This window comes from Danio rerio, chromosome 19 (genome assembly GCF_049306965.1).
Source record: "Danio rerio strain Tuebingen ecotype United States chromosome 19, GRCz12tu, whole genome shotgun sequence".
NCBI classification, from domain to species: domain Eukaryota; kingdom Metazoa; phylum Chordata; class Actinopteri; order Cypriniformes; family Danionidae; genus Danio; species Danio rerio.
Window position 1 is genome coordinate 38683117 of NC_133194.1, and position 19898 is coordinate 38703014.

General features: G+C 33.4%; 1 protein-coding gene across 2 annotated transcripts in view; it reads right to left on the reverse strand.

The window, feature by feature from the left end:
- csmd2 (CUB and Sushi multiple domains 2) overlaps nucleotides 1–19898 on the reverse strand; it is a 560701-nt gene that overhangs the window by 111911 nt on the left and 428892 nt on the right. For both annotated transcript variants that reach the window (XM_688741.11, XM_073931822.1), the window contains exons 36-41: nucleotides 15416–15512; nucleotides 12238–12342; nucleotides 11993–12111; nucleotides 7159–7228; nucleotides 2546–2662; nucleotides 117–326 (exon numbers count right to left, since the gene is read on the reverse strand). In XM_688741.11, the coding sequence (XP_693833.6) occupies nucleotides 117–326; nucleotides 2546–2662; nucleotides 7159–7228; nucleotides 11993–12111; nucleotides 12238–12342; nucleotides 15416–15512 (718 nt within the window). The remainder of the gene's footprint in view (nucleotides 1–116; nucleotides 327–2545; nucleotides 2663–7158; nucleotides 7229–11992; nucleotides 12112–12237; nucleotides 12343–15415; nucleotides 15513–19898) is intronic.

Here is a 19898-nt window from a genome sequence, read left to right on the forward strand (position 1 = left end):
GACATTTAAATTGAGGTTCCAGAGAAAATAAATGTGCAACAGCAATGCTAACTACAGCAAAATAAGGAGTAAATGAGTGATCAATTCTTAACTTTTGTTGGACTTTAGTTCCTTACCCTGATAATCAAATCTGAAGCCAGGTTTATTCTGAGAGTGGTCGCTGTGGAAGTATACTGTGGTCTCGTGGGAAGTGGTTAGGAGAGATGATGGTAATTCCTGTCCGCTGAACCTGCCAATCACTGTGCTAGTGTCAAAAGGTCCGTTCCTTATTTCCAGGAAATCATGGTTGGCCTCGGTGGAAAAGTTCAAAAACTGCACATGAGCCCCTGTTGGCAGGATAAAACAGAATGTGCTTAGTAACATCAAAGTCTTAGAGATCTGCAAAGGCAACAGGCATACAATTACTGATGCCATTGACATGGATAAACGGAACAAACTGTTTGATCAAGTTCAATTCAGTGCTAACTATAACTAAACATGAAAAATATAGATTTTTGAATTACAATACAATATATTTCATTAATCAGCAGTGATGAATTCAATGTATACATGAAAAAAAAGATTAGAAAACCTTGTCATAATTACAGAAAAACTTGAAAAAATAACTTAGCAGACTACTGTATATGCAGGGGACTTTGAATATTGGTTTGAAAAAAACAAGATTATATTTGAGAGAAAATGGTTCAGAACAAAATAAAAATAAATAAATAAAAGTAAATACACTAAAATTACATAAAAAAATAAAACATAAATAAATAAAAATAATATAATATAATATATGCATATATATATATATATATATATATATATATATATATATATATATATATATATATATAAATATATATATATATATATATATATATATATATATATATATATATATATATATATATATATATATATATATATATATATATATATATATATATATATATATATTTACTATACACGATTGCCTCACAGCAAGAAGGTTGCTGGTTCGAGCCTTGGCTGTGTCAGTTGCCATTTCTGTGTAGAGTTTGCATGTTTTCCCAGTGTTCACGTGAGGTTCCTCCGGGTGCTCCGGTTTCTCCCTCAGTCCAAGGTGAATTGGGTAAGCTAAATTGGCCATAGTGTATGAGTGTGTATGGATATTTCCCAGTAATGGGTTGCAGTTGGAAGGTCATCCACTGCATAAAACATATGCTGAATAAGTTGGTGGTTCATTCCACTGTGGCGACTCTTGATTGATAAAGGGACTAATAAAATAATTAATAATTAAAAATACAATATAAAATACAAATTCATAAATAAAAAAACTATATTAACATATCAATGACATTACATTTACAAATAAATTGTTAAAAATATATATATATAATATTTGAGAGAAATAAATGAGAATCGCAAAAAAAAATTTAATTAAATAATATTTACAAAAGATGAAAACACAAATTCATATATAAAAACTATATTGACAGCAATGACATTACATTTATAAAAAAATGGTTTGAAAAAGATAATATTTGAGAGAAATAGATGAGAATCTCTAAAATAAAATTAAAATTTATAATATAAAATAATATAATAATAATAATAATAATAATAATAATAATTAAAACATGAAAACAAACTCATATATAAAAACTGTATTGACATATCGATGGCATTATATTTATAAATATTGGTTTGAAAAAAAATATATTATTTGAGAGAAATGGATGAGAATCTCTAAACAAAAATAAAAATAAATAAATAAATAAATAAAATACATAATAATTGAAAAATATGAAAAAATGAATATATTAAAATGTATTGACATATCAATTAATACTTATAAATATTAGTTTTAAAAAAAGATATAATATTTGAGAGAATTAAATGAGAAGCATTAAAAAACACAATAAAATAATAATAATAATAAAATAATAAAATAAAATAAAATAAATAAAATAAAACAACAACAACAAAATCAATAATAATAAATAACAGAAATAAAATAAATAATATTTAAAAAATAAATAAAAACTATATTGACACATCAATGATAAAATAATATCAATGATAATATAATAAGATAATATTTGTGAGAAATAAATAAGAATCACCACAATAAATAAAAAATAAATAAATAAATAATAATAATAATAATAATAATAATAATCCTGCTCCTCCTCCTACTACTGCTACTACTAATAATAATAATAAAAATAACAATAATAACTATATAAATAAACAAATAAATACTTACATAATTTAAAATAAATTATAATAAAAACATGACAACACAAACTTGAGATTTCAAATATATGTCAATTCATTTAATCATTAATATCATGTTATATATGCACCGAAGAAGGATCTTATAACTAAAAAGTGAAACTATGACTCATATACTGATATTATCCCTCTTCATTTTTTTTCTCCTCCTTCTGTCTACAGTAATTTTTAATAACCAATCCACATAAATAATGTTTAGCATTTTCAGTTGCTAAATCAGAACTCCACAAATTAGCAGTGAACTCTTAAAAAACAGCATCTGTTCATTCAGTGTTTTCCTCACCGTAACCGACTGGCAAGTAAATCCTCCAGGTGCAGTCGCCGTTGCTAGGGTAGTTTCCTGGGAAACCAGGGCTGAGGATGGTGCCTTCCATCTCCTCTCTGATCCCTCCACACTGAGCTGGAGGAAAGAAAGAAAAAAGAAAAACTGTGAACATTCACTTGGAGGAAATACATAGTGTGATATAAACCAAAGCTGCTCAAGGTTCAAGCACTTCTAAAGGCCAGTGAAAAACAGCCGACAACTGTCAGGCTATCATTACAGAATGACATAGAATGACAACCACCAGGCTATTTCCACTTTTTCTGATTGGTGGCAGATGACTGAAAGCGAAAATTGCTGTCACTGACCTGCAAATGAACTTGTCTTCTGTTTTTTTTTCTTTTCTTTTTTTTGTACAGCAGCTATATATGTACTGCGGGATACAAAAGTCTAGCAACACAATGGAAATCTTGAATACAGGATCTACAGTCATTTACAAATATGGTAATATTGTGAAATGTTATATTACTTTTAAAATAACACAATGCAACCGCTTCCAATGTCATCACTTGATTGAATGAGCGTTATCAGTGGTTATCAGATATAGGCCAGTAGGGCCTTCTGCGCCCACTGGTAGGCTCAAAAGGCTGTTATCATCTGTCCACATGGTTAATCAGCTATACTAATAGAGAACACTTCAGATTCAGATATGTTTTTACATTACTGTGATGGTTGGGTTTAGGGTTGGGGTAGACGTTTATAAAATACAATTAATGGGAAATTTAATAATATAAATAATTATCGTTAACTTCCGGCCGCAGCCATTTGTGATTTATAGCTGATTAACCATGTGGCGCAGAAGGCCCCTACTGGCCCATATCTATCAGCTGACAACCACTGAAATCATCCATTTAATCCTGTGATAACATTTGAATCGGCTGTTAAAATGTTGTGTATGAATATTTTTTTAAGTATTTTTTTATGTGATTCAACAGTGGATTTACAGCATCCTTACTCTAGTCTAGTTCATTATTCAGTGTCGTGTGATACTTGCAGCTGAATCATTGATAACATTTCTGATTATTAGCTATGGTAACAAAATGTTTCTGCTTACATACAGTATTAATGTGGATATTCTGAATATTCTTGTTTAAACATTTATTAATGTTTATTATTTATTAAATTACATTTTTGTTGAATCTTACTTGTTTTTAAGCAATGTAACTTGTCCTTAATAACTGTATTTTTAGGAAGAAATAAAATGAAGAAAAAAAAGTACTTTTTAGTGATTATGTTGAGCAGAAAATCAAAGTTAGAAAGATTTCTGAAATATTATGTGACACTGAAGACTAATGTCTACAGAGATCTTCACCTTTTAGTTAAAATAAATTACATTATAAAATACATGCAGACTGAAAATAGCAAACTTTAAATTGTTTCAAATCAGAACACCTAAAAAAAATCCAAAAGTTTTGATCACTATCGTACATTCACCGGCCACTTTATTAGGCACACCTTACTAGTACTGGATTGGACCCAAAGTGTGCCAAGAAAATATCCCCCACACTATTATACCACCACCACCAGCCTAGCCACTGACATGGCAGGATAGATCCATGCTTTCATGTTGTTGATGCGAAATTCTGACCCAACCATCCAAAAGTTGCAACAGAAATCGAGACTCATCAGACCAGGCAACGTTTTTCCAATCTTCTGTTGTTCAATTTTAGTGAGCCTGTGTGAATTGTAGCCTCAGTTTCCACTGTTTTAATTTAATTGTAGCCCCTGTTCTTAACTGACAGGAGTGGCACTGAGTGTGGTTTTCTGCTGCTGTAGCCCATCTGCCGCAAGATTTGTGTTATGCGTTCAGAGATGCTCTTCTGCATACCTCAGTTGTATTATTTGAGTTATTTGGTTATTTGAGTGACTGTGGTCTTTCTATCAGCTCGAACCAGTCTGTCCAATCTCCTCTGACCTCTGGCATCAACAAGGCATTTGTGCCCACAGAACTGTCGCTCACTCGATTCTTTCTGTTTTTTTTTTTCGATTCTCTGTAAACCTTAGAGATGCTTGTGCATGAAAATCCCAGTAGATCAGCAACCATGCCACGTACAAAGTTACTCAAACTCATTCTGATGCTCGATTTGAACTGCAGCAGATTGTCTGGACCATGTCTACATGCCTAAATGCATTAGAAATTTCTGGTAACGAGCAGTTGGGCACGTGTAACTAATAAAGTGGCCGGTGAATGTATGTGACGGATACAAAACCTAAAATAAATAGATTAATACATTTCTCAATTTCTGTTTAACTGAAAATAAGATTTTTTTCAACAAATTTCTAAAAAAAAAATAGTTTAAATAATTTGAGAAATATTGAAAAAAAGAGAAAAGTAATAGTAAATATATTTCACTTTTTTAATTTTCTTTTTTTTTACATTACACACAAATTGCAATTCAATTCAATTTAAAATAAAAACATGGAAAGGAAATAAATATGTCATGCAATGCAAAATAAAATCTATGGTAAACTGTGCAGCCTAGACGGCGATTGACGTTCCACGTTGCTTAGCAATGCCATCTACCGTGTGCGCTGACCCTTAAAGCTTAGTGCTGAATAAAGAAATGTAACACATTAGCTTTCTATTGACATCATAGGGGAAACAAGTCTTTCATTTATTAAAAAGGCCAATTCACTTCCCAAAGCTATCAAAGGCCACTCGAGCACCTCTGTAGCCTTCAATCTTCTCATATCAGTGAAAACGCACGCTCAATCCCCTCCTCCCCTCCAGGCTTTGAGTCTAAACTACTGATTGATTCAAATATCACTCTGATTAAAGCCCGGGCTTTGGACTCAAAGAGACTTGACGGATGTGATGAGAAGCCTAACAAAGCTTCAGATCCTGAATGGAGCCTATGCAGAGAGCAGGGGTTAAAACTGCCCTGGGTGCCTTTGAAAACACAGCAGAAATCAGGAAAGCACAGATGACTGTCAGAGCCATGAATTATTTCAAAAGCTCCAACAATCGCACCAGGATAAAGAACAAATAAGGATCTATTAGGGCACTGTTAAGAAACGTGATGGGGAGACTGTTAAGGCTCTTGATTTCTGCTAATTTTTTTGCATTAGATAAATTGACAAATCAAACATTTTATGGCATTTTATTTCAATTTTTGTGGTTTCTCTGCCAAGACAACTTTGGAACATGAGCAGAACTGAAGTTATTTTAATTAATTTCCATTGTATTTATTTACCTTTTAAGCAAACATACACACAGTTTGACCTATACAATAATACAGAAGCCAAAATAAATAATATTGGCTCCACTAATAATATTGCCTCTACTAATATTGGCACCCCTGGTAAATATGAGAAAAGAAGGCTGTGCAAAAAATAATTTAACAATTAATAATTAAACCTAAATCGAAATCTGTTAAAATGGTTGATCTTTTGGGGGGGAAAAAATAAAATGAATGTATTATTAAATGCATGCATGAAAGAACGAATTAATTAATAAAAACAAACAAATTAATAAATAAATTAATCAGTAAACATGCAAGCAAAGAAATAAACAAATAAATAAAAAGCAAGTGAGCAAACGATCAAACAATCAAACAAACAAACAAACAAATAATAAATTAATAAATAAATAAATAAATCAGCAAACAAGCAAGCAAAGAAACAAACAAACAAACAAATAAATAAATAAACAAATAAATTACTTAAAAATAAAAAGGCAAGCAAATGATCAAACAAACAAATGAATGAATTAATAAATAAATACAAAATCAATAAGCAAAAAAACGAAGAAAGAAACTAATAAATAAATAAATAAATAATAAATAGTAAATAAACAAGCAAAGAAAGAAAGAAAGAAACAAACAAACAAACAAACAAACAAATAAATAAATCAGCAAAAAAGCAAAGGAACAAACAAACAAATAAATAAACAAATCAATAAATAATAAAACACAAGCAGTGATGTGGTGGCGCAGTAGGTAGAAGAAAATAAGCAAGCAAGCAAACGATAAAAACAAAACAAAAAAATAAATCAGCAAATGTGGAAACAAACAAACAAACAAACAAAAAAAACAAAAAAACAAACAAACAAATAAGTAAACAAACAAGCAAGCAAGTAAATGGTCAAACAATCAAACAAATTGATTGAAAATGTTAAAAATAATTACTCTCATCCGAAAACAAACGTAATATCCCTAAATATTTTTGTTAATATGTTAATCAAAATATAAAAAGATTAAACAATAAATACATTTTTTGCACAGCCTTCGTAGCTTATAATTATCAATGGTGCCAATATCAGTGGAGGTCACTGTGCATTCACTAAAAAAACAGCTTGGGACCATCTGGATTAAAGTTGCAAGTGCCAAAATGCTTAACTTGGCTCTGCAAAACATTCTAGCCTCATTTATTTGATCATTTGTTACTCAACGCAGTGAAATGCATATATTTGTAGATGTGGCGTCAGTGCCAGAGAAGTTTCTGTGGGAGCTGTACACACTGACACAAGTACCAGTGTACCATTCCAGCCTCTTTGGTAGATCTGAAGTCATAAATCTGCAGAAGCCAGGATTTATAAAAGAAATAAATGAATAAAAGATGACAGAAGTTATTACCGATGCAGAGAGGAGGCGGATAGTTCCAGCGGCGCACAGGCCCTGGCATGCAGGAGATATGGGAGACTCCCTGCAAAGATAAAAAAAAATGTAACAATAAGAAATGTTGTTTGTTTTTTAAAACTTTCCTTCGTTCACTCAGCATTCTGTCTGGCCACACTCTGACCTGCACAGTTTGGACCTTCATGACTCAGGCGGACACTTTTCTTTATTGTTTTTGGCTTTTTAAGTTAAGCCCACACTATAAGACTGAAGATTCTTGCCCCTTTGTTTTTTAAGTTTGACTATAGTCTGAAACAAAACCTAAACTATAGTGTGGAAAAATACATTAAACTAGGTCAATTTGCATTGCTGGGAGAATTAACAATATTATATTGATACAGTGTGCATCAGTAAACATATATCCAAATGTAAGCCAGGTCTTGAACATGCTCACAATCAAGGCTAATCAAGATTTCCCTTGAGAGCATTGTGTTCTCAGCAATGAATCATTGGCTACCAAGAGTGTTTTAAAGGATATTTTAAGCACTTTGTACAATCAACCATTTTGAAAACCTGTTGGAATGCCACTTGATGGCCAATTCAGATATGGTTAGAGATATATTATGCGTTACTAAACACATTAACAAAAAAAATAAACTGCAAAGTCTGGAACTCATAGTCTTGGCATTACTACCAGATTTGTGAATCATCTGGATAGAAAAACAAATACATTTTCAAGTGCAACATGTTTCCCATTCTCTTGTTGCTGACGTAAAATGTTAAATTCTGCAATTTGTTGGAGCAAAATCATCTGTTTGATTAATTTTAAAACTGACATAACCTTAAATCATTGACCAAAACCAAAATGATGATTTCCTGTAACCAAATTAAAAATCATTGGCTACAGACAGGGCTTTAAGTGGTATTTCTGATACTTTACGCTATCATCTGTTGCATAAAGCACGATAATCTAATCTTGTAATATTAATTTGCTGCTCACATGCTCAAAATCAAAGTTAGTCATGCTTTCCTGTGACCGAATTGTGAATTATTGGTTACCAAGAGCACTTTAAGTGGTATGTTTCATTCCTTAGGCCAGGGGTCACCAATCCTGGTCCTGGAGGGCTGGTGTCCCTGCAGGGTTTAGCTCCATCTTGCCTCAACACACCTGCCTGGATGTTTCAAGTATACCTAGTTAGACCTTGATTAGCTTGTTCAGGTCTGTTTGATTAGGGTTGGAGCTAAAATCTGCTGGATACTGGCCCTCCAGGAACAAGTTTGGAGACCACTGCCTTAGGCAATCAACCATCTTGAAACTGTGTTAAAACACAACTCAATGGCTAATTTAAGATCTGAGTTATTATCTATATGGATATGGTCACCAATATTTTGTGCATCACCGAACACATTTTCGAAAAACAACAACTGCAAAGTCTGGAACTCATAGCCTTGGCTTTACTACCAGATTTGTGAATCATCTGTATAGAAAAACAAATACATTTCCAAGTAGAAAATGCCTCCCGTTCTTTTGTTGCTGACGTAAAATGTTAAACTCTGAAATATGATGGAGCAAAATCATCTTGTGGAAGTTAGACAATAAAATTTTCTGCTAGGATTGACAGAACACCAAACATGCTCAAAAACAAAGCTAATCACGATTTCCTGTGACCGATTTGTGAGTTAATAGCTGCAGAGAAGGCTTTAAGTGGTATTTTTGATACCTTATGCAATCAACCAACCTGGAACTGTGTTAAAACACAACCCGATGGCTAATTTAAGATCTGTGTTATCGTCTATATGATATTGAAGTATTTTGGAACAGAATTATCCATTCTTGAAGAAGCTAGACACATTCATTTGGTGCTAGCATTGACAGAACACCAAACACGCTCAAAATCAAGGCTAGTCATGATTTCCTGTGTCCGCATTGTGATTTATTGGCTATAGAGAGTTTTTTAAGTAGTATTTTTTGGCACTTTTTAAAATCAACCATTTTGGAACTGTGTTAAAACACAACCCAATGGCTAATTTAAGAGCCATGTTATCGTCTATATGAATATGGCCTGCAAAGTGTGGAAACCGTAGCCTTGGCATTACAACCAGATTTGCGAATCATCTGGATACAAAAACAAAAACATTTCCAAGTGCAAAACGCTTCCAATTCTTTTGTTGTTGACGTAAAATGTTAAACTGCAGTATTTTGGGAAAAAACTTTTTGTTCTTGTAGAATTGCTAGACAAATTAATTTGGTGCCAGCATTGACAGAACACCAAACACTCTCTCAAGCAAGGCTAATCATGAATTCATATGACTGCACAGTGACTTATTAGCTAACAAGAGTGGTGATTTAGTACAAACAACCATTTTGGAACTGTGTTGGGATTGCACCTGAAGGCTAACTGTAAGATTTGTGTTATCAAACTATATATATGTTCGGCAATATATTGTGAAACACTAAACATTTGACCAACATATCTAAGGTCTTGAACTCAAAGCCTTGGTGTCATCTGGATACAAACACAAAAAGGTTTCCAGCTGTAAAATGCTTCCCATTCTTGTGTTGCTGATATAACTTGTTAAAATCTGTCATATTTTGCAGGAAAATCACCTGTTCATGAAAAGGTTAGACAGATTAATCTGTTGTCAGCATTAACAGAACACCACCATGCTCAAAATCAGGGTCAATAATTTCCTGTGACCACATTGAGAACTATTGGCTACTAAGAGTGCTTTCATTGGTAATTAACCATTCATAAATTATGCTAGGACGCCACTTTAAGGCGAATGTAATAGTTGGGTATCACTTTATTCAGATTGTCCCTTTAATACCTTTTCTTGAATACAAGCTACATTGGAACTACATACAATAAAATGCTAATTAGAGTATTAGTAGACTGTAAGGTTGATGGTTGGTGTAAGGTGATACATGCAAAATATTTTATAATCAGTTAAATGTGTGTTGGTTGCACATTATCAGCTAATATTAAGCAGATAGTCTGCTAATACTCTAATGAGAATTAGTTGCAATGTAGTCATAGTCAAAATTGCGTTTACACTACATATTTCAAGTGACCCAATTCCACTTTTTTCTCATGTGGCACAGATCGGACATGACCCTTGTATATGTACTGTAGACAGGAAAAAATCAAATGGATTTCGATTTACTTAAATCAGCTTCACGACTCTATCTGATCTGATATATCCGGTAGATCAAATTTTCACCTGTCAAAGCGAGTCGCAGATCATTAAAAATGATAACGAATGACTCAAACTCTGACGCTTTCATTTCAGAACAGACCAAATCTTATTTCTTAATCTCATTGAAGAGCAATTTTCATGTAGAACAAGTTAATGCATTTAAGCATCTTAACAAGAAGGGAGAGACCGCAACATTAGCCACGTAAACAATATAAACTAATATAAAACTATTGCATACACGGCGTGCATATATCATGCCATGGACATTACATTAAAATGCCTACTGGTTTAAAAAGCTTAATGAAAAAAAGCAGCCAAATGAGAACTTTTTGTCATAAACTACAGCAAAACAACTTTTTTATTATGAGCTGTAAGTCAGCGCTTGTTTTTTTCCGGGTCACTGCACTTTTCCTGTTTGCAGTGTAAATGCAGACATCAGATAAGAGTCACTTATCTAAGGTAATGTAAGCAGATCATTAAATAAATTCGATACAGTCACAACATCGGATCTGCAGTATAAATGCAGCCAAAAAAAAAATAAAAAATGAGCATCCGAATAAAGTGATACCAAGATTTGTGTATACAGTTGAAGTCAGAATTATTAGCCCCCCTGAATTATTACCCACTGTTTATTTTTCCCCAATTTCTGTTTAACGGAGAGAAGATTTTTTTCAACTAATTTCTAAACATAATAGTTTAATAACTCATTTCTAATAACTGATTTATTTGATCTTTGCCATGATGACAGTAAATAATATTTTACTATATATTTTTCAAGACACTTCTATACAGCTTAAAGTGACATTTAAAGGCTTAACTAGGGTAATTAGGTTAACTAGGTAGGATAGGGTAATTAGGCAAGTTGTTGTATACTATAGTTTGTTCTAAAGAATATATATAAATATATATATATATATATATATATATATATATATATATATATATATATATATATATATATATATATATATATATATATATATATATATAGCTTAACTGGGCTAATAATTTTGAATTAAATGTTTTAAACTCGTTTAAATGCATTTAAATGTTTTGAACTAAAATGTTTTTTCTTATTAAAAACGGCTTTTATTCTGGTTGAAATAAAATTTTAAAAAAGACATTTTCCAGAAGAAAAAATATTATCAGACATACTGTGTAAATTTCCTATCTCTGTTAAACATAATTTGGGAAATATTTAAAAAAGAAACCCATAATCAAAAATAACAACGTCAAAGTCTGGAACTCATAGCTTTGGCATTACTACCAGATTGTGAATCATCTGGATACAAAAATAAAAAGGTTTCCAGGTTGGAAAATGCTTCCCATTCTTTAGTTCCTGACGTAAAATGTTAAACTCTGCAGGATTTTGGAACAAAATCATCCATTCTTGTAAAAGCTAGAAAGATTAATTTGCTTCTAGCATTGACAGAACACCAAACATGCTCACAATCAAGGCTAATCATGATTTCCTGTGACCGCATTGTGAGTTATTGCCTACCGAGAGTGCTTTAAGTGGAATTTTTGGTACTTTGTACAATAAAACCGTACTGGGACTCTGCACGATAGCTAATGTAACATCTGTGTCCTGAAGTGACTGCTGCTGCATTGTGTCCATGCTCTTGTCCAATTTGGCAATCTAACAAACTCTCACCTGCAGCGTAAATCCAGGGTCGCACTGAAAGGACACAACATTGTTCATCTGTAGTCTTTCGCCCACTCTGAAGCCATTCATGGGTACAACCGGTTCAGGACAACTAGTGAGGGACACAGCTGTGAGGGAAAATGAGACAATATGACAAACAATGAGAGGTATTCTGCTGAATGCAAAAAAAAATAGTTGGCTTTTTAGAGAGTATGTGAAGTCCAGATGCACTGGTATTGTAACAGATGTCCTACTCTTGTACTCCAGACGGAAACCGGCTGCAGAGACGCTGATGTCTGAGAAGAAGTGCAGGTAGAGCTGGTTGGAGGTGCTGTTCAGAAGGGCTGGCACTGTTGTACCTGCAGAATAAAGGAGTTGTTAGCAGATTGTCATTTTGTAGCTGAATCAGTGTGTCCTTGACTTTTGTCCAACATGTGCTTTGATTACTTTCTTGCTAATTAAAACTAAAACTTTTAAATTGCTTTTGTTAAATGCTTATTTTTATTTTATTTTTTTACAAGCTGAAGATGAATATAAATAAATAAAATAATATAACATAAAAAAATTGTATTTCTTTAAAATGTTGGCTTGGCAACACATGAAAATGTAATAAGTTCAAGACTTGAATCTATTTTATATTAGTTATGGCATAACTAAGCCTTGAGTTTGAAACACACAGCACATAACAAACACATAACAAAACACTAAAACAAAACACATAAAAAGCAAATAATAATAATAACAAAAACAATAAAATAATAATAATAATAATAATAATAATAATAATAATAATAATAATAAAAAACACTAATACTAATAATAATAATAATAATAATAATAATAATAATAATAATAATAATAATAATAATAATAACAACAACAATACTAATAATGATTATAATAATACTAAAAAAAATAATAATAATAACAGTAATAATAATAATAATAATAATAATAATAATAATAATAATAATAATTTTTGTCACAATCACCAGTGATCCAGGCTTGCAAATCGCTACCAAACATTCACTATCACCCGGACTACAATCCTGCCACTATATGAACTACAAATCCAGTCATGCACCAGTCACACACTCCTGTTCTGGTTCTCCTTTGATTAAACACACACAGCTGGGAACTGCTCAAATACTGATTACTCAGACTCCACTTGGGTGATGTCACAGGACAACGGCGACAATGCGCTCACTACACACCAGCTATAGGTGGAGTGAAGAGACAGGGAGGCCTTGATTGTAAGGGCCGATGGAAAGAAATTGGCCAGAAAACAGGGGTTACACCCCTACTCTTTTCGAGAAATGCCATGGGATTTATAATGACCACAGAGAGTCAGGACCTCGGTTTAACGTCTCTTTTGAAAAACAGTGCCCACTGAGAGTGTAACATCCCCTTCACTTTTACTGGGACATTAGGACTCACAAGTGTAGTGAAGCGATGGGAATTCCAGACTAAAATGCAGAAATAATAGGTCTGAGTGATGAAGCTATAGATGTTAGCTTTTAAATGCTCTGTTCTTGTAACGTGTTTTCTTTTAACATTGGTCTGACAGCTGAATGCTTCCGAATGCACTTTGTGAACAAATATGTCTTGTTTTGGTCATTAAAAAAGTTACATTTATAAAATACATCAAGTCATACCTTCAGAGTATTTGCACAAGTTGGCATTCGAACCCAGGACATTTGGAGCACAGTTACTCTGTGCACACGCAAGGTCCACTAGGCTACTTGAGTTTTTTTCGACCTTTTTAGTCAAACTCAGATTCGTCAGGTGACAAAACACTTCTGGAGTGACCGATGCATTGAATCACTTTATTCAAGTGACTTGGTGTTTTGAAACACTTTAGTCACGTGACATGGGTGATTCGGATTATACTTTGGTCCAGTGTTTCGAAACACTTGGGCTTCGGGGTCTCGACACTGTGTTGAAATGTCAGTTTCGTGTCAGCCATCCCTACCATTTGCCAGTTAATTGACTACGCTTCTGGATTTCCTTGTATGTACCTGTTTGCTCCTGTTTTTGATCATTCCCTGCCTGACTACTCCGAAAAAAACTGCATGTGAATCCTCTCTCCATTGTCATCAGAATAACTTGTGGTTATAATATTATTAGGTAACACTTTATTTTAACTGTCCATTTGAGTTTTAGTAGACTGTCTGCTTAGTATCTGCTGATCTTGCTGCTAAAAAGACATTTAACTGACTTTGAAAAAACTTTGCAAGAACATGTTAACCTACACTAACCCTGATCAACTGGTCTACTTTTAATCTAATGAGAATTAGTTTGCATGTTTGTGCAATGTAACTTAAATTCAACAAACAGAAGATCAAATTATTATTATTAGTATTATTATTATTATTATTATTATTATTATTATGTACATTTTTGATTTTCTATATCTAATGTGCATTCATTTAAAGTATTTTTGCTAATTTTATTATAAATTGTCATTTGTATGAACATTTGAAATAAAACATAATATAATGTTTATTTAAAAGCCATACATGAAAACATAAATTTTTTATACAATTATTCACTTTATATATATATATATATAATCCCTAAGCTTACAAGGGAATGCTGGTAATGTTTCTAAATGCTTTCTTGCTTATGTATTCATTAGAAAACACAACATTACAAAATATATAAATTAAATTAAACTGTTTAGTTGCATAAAAAAATCATTTCTATTAATATCGTAAATAGAACAGCATGATGCATATATTGTTTTATATTATTCCCATCTAATACGAGAAAGCAAAACCATGGCATTTATTTTCAAAACAGTATGATGGAGTACAAAACAACTGTAAACATCCCGTTTTATGATGTCTTGGCATTTACACTGCTCTGCATTCAAGTCAGGGGAAATACAATAAAAATATACTTTGTTCTCTTTCCTCAACCTTCATTTCTGAACGCTCAAAACAGATGAAAATCGTTACACACATTCATCTGAACACTTTTAGTCATATGGCTCAGTGTGTGTGGATCTGATTGGCCCATTTGTCTTCCCTCTGTATGCCGTTATTCATTTTAGAATATTTCATTCATTTATCTCTCTCTAGGGCACTTGCAACATTTGTGCACAGTCTTTGTGCAAATAAAAAAAGGAAACATCAGGCTTCCCTACCGTGTAAGTAGCTTCTCTTTTCTATAATGCAACACAAATGCACAGTAGCGACAGTAAAGAATCGTTCTTATGATGTATAAACCGTTTCCAAAATGCAGTAACTCTACTATACATCATATCGCTGTGGAAATATTGTTGCAAAACTAGGTTTCCTCACAAAGACAAACTGCGCATTTTTCTCAGCCCATCCGCAGAGGAATCTTCCAAAGCAACAACAATCGCATCACGGTGACATTGTGTGTTTATGTAATGAAGCGTGTTCTAGAAGTATTACACAAGCCCACCTGAGAAGCTCCCCAGCATGGTGTCGGTGTTGTCACCTCCATCAAACACCTCGAGAGAGTCCCAGTTCTGCTCAGTCACAAAGCTAATCACCTGGATCTGAAAGAAAGCAACAGAACAGAGGAAATATTACAGCACAATCCTGCTTTGTGAATCTGAGAAAAACATTACAGACACTTGGCTATCAGGCGTTGTGCGCTTTAAAGTTGGAGTGTTTAGAACTTGCAAGAATGTGTCAAATAAGGTAAGCACGGTTTGATTTCTTATATAAAATTTCAAATGCCATCAGTTTTTTTTTTTTTTTTTGTGCTTAAGTTTTGCGGACGATCGAGTTTAGAAATGTTTAAAGCTTTTTAAAATGATTACATTTCCTTCCTTATTATTTCATTTTCCTTTATATGCGAGAATGTAAATAAATACAGAGCAATATTTAATCTTGCCAAATTTTAGCAATGCATACTATTGCCACAGCCATGTCACCCTGCAGCCCAAGACCGGTTACTCACTGAAGCTAAGAAGGGCTGAGCCTGGTCAGTGCCTGGAATGGAGACCACCATGGGAAAAATAGGTTGGTGTTGGAAGTGGTGTTAGAGAGGCCAGCAGGAGGCGCTCAACCTGTTAGGACACCTAATGTAAAGTGTAGGGGACACTATACTATCAGTGGGCGCCATCTTTCGGATGAGATCTTAAACCAAGGTCCTGACTCTCTGTGGTCATTAAAAATCCCATGGCACTTCTCATAAAGAGTACGGTGTAACGCCGGTGTCCTGGCCAAACTCCGTCAATTGGCACTTATGATCATCCCCATCCAACGAATTGGCTCTGTCATTGTCTTTCCACTCCACCTATAGCTGGTGTGTGGTGAGTGCATTGGCGCCATTGTCCTTTGGTTGCCGTCTCATCATCCAAGTGGATGCTTCACATAGGTGGTAGTGTGGAGAGACCCCTTTCACGATTGTGGAGCGATCTAGATGTATAGCCATACACAATAGATGTGCTATATAAATACACATTACATTATATTACATTACTGTATATCGTATATAGCAGGGGTGCCCACAATGTTTCTTATGAAGGGCCAGAAACCAAACTTAATTGAGGCTAGTTGACCGAAGGTAAATATAGTTGCCATGCATAATTTCCTAGTTTATAATGTTTAGAAATGACTACAAAATAATGCTTTATATTAACCAATAGTATTTTTGTTACATTTAATTATGACCTTATTAGAATAAAATCAAAACAATCTCATTTATAACACAGTTACGCTAGTTTTTTTCCTTGATTTACTTTTACTTGCCAATGTCTTCTGCATAGTCCTCGATATCTAACGACATATTCCCTGACTTTGGTCACTGGAATCTATTACTTGTTCTCAGGTAACGTGTTTTGGCTGAGCGCAAAGATAAGTTAATGATTAATGTAAGCACGTAGCCTACATTCTGTATATTGACTGATCGCTTGCCTTTATTTCCTATAATGTATAAACTTATTGTATGTTATACTTTTATAATGGCCATTATCGATTATTAAAACTGATATTCAGCAAAAGAGAGGGTGTGTTTCGTATTTTCACTGAAATTGAAAGGAGGCAGTTGTTATCGGCTCCGTTTTGTTATAAATATGCACACAGTGAAGATGACGCTCATGCAGCACGACGCCTCAACATTTCTGCTGTCTGTTTAGTTGTTAATATTAAAATAAAAATAGGCAGTTCCTTATATCAAGTTTACATTTTATTGTTGAGAAAGTGAAACAACGTAGCCAAGGTGATGTGAATGAAGTTATTAAGTACACTGTTCCCTGTGAAGATTGACGCGTGTCCTCGGTATGTTTTCCATATCAAACTGAGAAGAAGAGACTGCAGCCTTGATCAAACTTGCGAAGTCTGAACTTACACGGAGAAGATTCAGGACTGAACTGTGTGTTAGGCTACTTAATATTGAGGAAAAGCCCCAATCAGAGAGGCGAATGTCTGCAGCCCCGCCTCCGTTTTCAGATGTCTCCGTCTTTCCCCATCCACACTGAGACGGAGCAGCAGCGTTTTAGAATGAAAACGGCCTCTCCAGCGTTTTCGAAACGCTCCGTTTTCGGCGCTCGAGAACTCCGGCGTAGTGTGGACGGATGGCGTAACCGTAGCAAAACTTATGCGTTTTCAAACTAAAACGCATTAGTGTAAACGGGGCCTCTGTGTTAAAGGTGTCTTCATCATACTAATGTGTCCTCTCAGATGGGATGGTGGGCCAAATCAAAGGTTACAACTTTGGCCCATGGGCCCTACTTTGGGCATCTTTTGTATATAGAATCTGCAACATGTTATTAGACACACTAGGTTAAAAGTGTGCATTGCTCACTGTAAGATTTGTTATACGTCTTTTGGTTTGTAAAATTCATTTTTAAATGAAAGAAAAAATCCCATTTTGAAAATCACGTTGTACAATGTTCAACCGACCACTCAAGACTTACAGTACACACCAATATTTATTGAAAGAGGAAGAAAAACCTATTTGTGACTTGTATACGAATATTTTGACGATAAAACATATTTTAATAGAATGTGTATTTTTAAATGACATAAGAAAATGTTTTTATTTAGGAGATATTTTAAGGGAAATGTTTAAAAAGATGTCTTCTAGAGGAATTTTGGAATGATTATCATATATTTCATTCATTTTTTTTTCGGCTTAGTTTCTTCATTAACCAGGGGTCACCACAGCAGAAAGAACTGCAAATGTTTACTATTAATCAAACTAAAATATTGTATACAACTCTTTTAAGTGTTCTTGTTATTTGTATGTTTTTTTGTACAATAAATATTTATTGTTTATTATAGGTTTTACCATTAATATAATAGCCAATGTTGCTGATATAGCATTTAAACACAAATAAACAAATATATCTGGTTAGTAGAATTGCTTAGTTAGTGCTGATGTTTTTTTTTTTTTTACTTTTTTAAGAGTAAAAATAAGGGTAGTTTAGAGCTTGGTGGTTCAAGTTAGTGTTGTGTTTCGTTATAATACTTTATTTTCTTTGGCGCCACTTTCGTTCCTACTCCCCTTTATTACAACCCTTTATTTTTATGTTAGTTTGTTGTAATATTTATCTTAGATATTTTGTTGTTTGTTAAACTTTTCATCTTGTAAATAAATTCACATTTATTTTTAGCATATATTTGGTTGTGAGTCTGCTCACTTGCCACCACCACTCATAAAAAGGGTCACACAATTTAAATGTTGCTTTAACTCTCTAAAACCGTAAAGAACTAGAAAAGTAAATAAGCTGATATTGTTAAACACATTTTGGCCACATTTTTAAATTTTGGATTCCCTATAACCTCTACCTTTTCATCATTAAAGAAGAAAAAAATTACCCCATAATGTTCTCACCCTCAAGCCATCCTCTGAGTATTTACTGTAACCTTTTTTTTTTTCTGTCTAAAGAACACAATCAGAGTAGTCTTCAATTTTATCCTGGCTCTTCAATGCTGTATAATGGTGTTGAATAGTGGCTTTTATTTTGAATTTTACCAAAGCACATAATATGCAAAAAAGTCAAACTAACCCATATGCCATCAGGATGTAAACCATGTTTATGAGGTGGATTGACTGTGTTTATGTACCATAAATATTACATTCAATCAAATGAAAATTGCTGTAAATAAAATTATAAATAAATGTATTAATCACCGACTTCCAGCAACAGTCGAATGCAAGTTATGTCCGATTGACATATACAACATTTGAAAATGTCAATGTCTTACACAAATCTCACAGAAACAACAAAATTTGTTTACCACAGAAGACGATGGCGAACAAGAAAACTAGCTGGCATAAATTTACTGTATTACGTAATACAGTATATTACTCTTACAATGATGTGTGCATGTGTCTACCCATATTGCATGGGTAGATTGTATACATTAGTCATGCATAACATGCATTTGTTTACAACTAGAAGTTCCTTTATTCATTTATTTTCCTGTAACAAATATGGCCGACCAGACACATAAATATTTTGCATTTTATTCCACAACCGAGCCAACTTTACCCAGAGAAGACTCGAAACCTGATTCCAAGGTATTTACGACCCAAAGGAATGTGCCATGCGGCTTAAACACAGGAACGACCTACAAAGGACTCTTTAAACTGCTTGTTTAACACTGATGTTTTCATATAAACTTTACTCTCTTTATGTTTAATCATATGTTTTGCAACTTTCCCTTTCTCTTGTATTAATATCTTTAGTTTTAATACCCCTGCATATAATGTTTAATTGTACCTAAGCTAAACATCTTCTTATACTGTTCAAGTTTGGACTTTTTGAAAAGCTTACTCGCTGTACATTCCTTTGGCTTAGCCGCTTATTTATCAGGGGATGCCACAGCAGAATGAACTGCCAACTATTCTGGCATATGTTTTACACTGCGGACACCCTTCCAGCGCAACCCAGAACTGGGAAACACCCATACACTCACATTCACACACA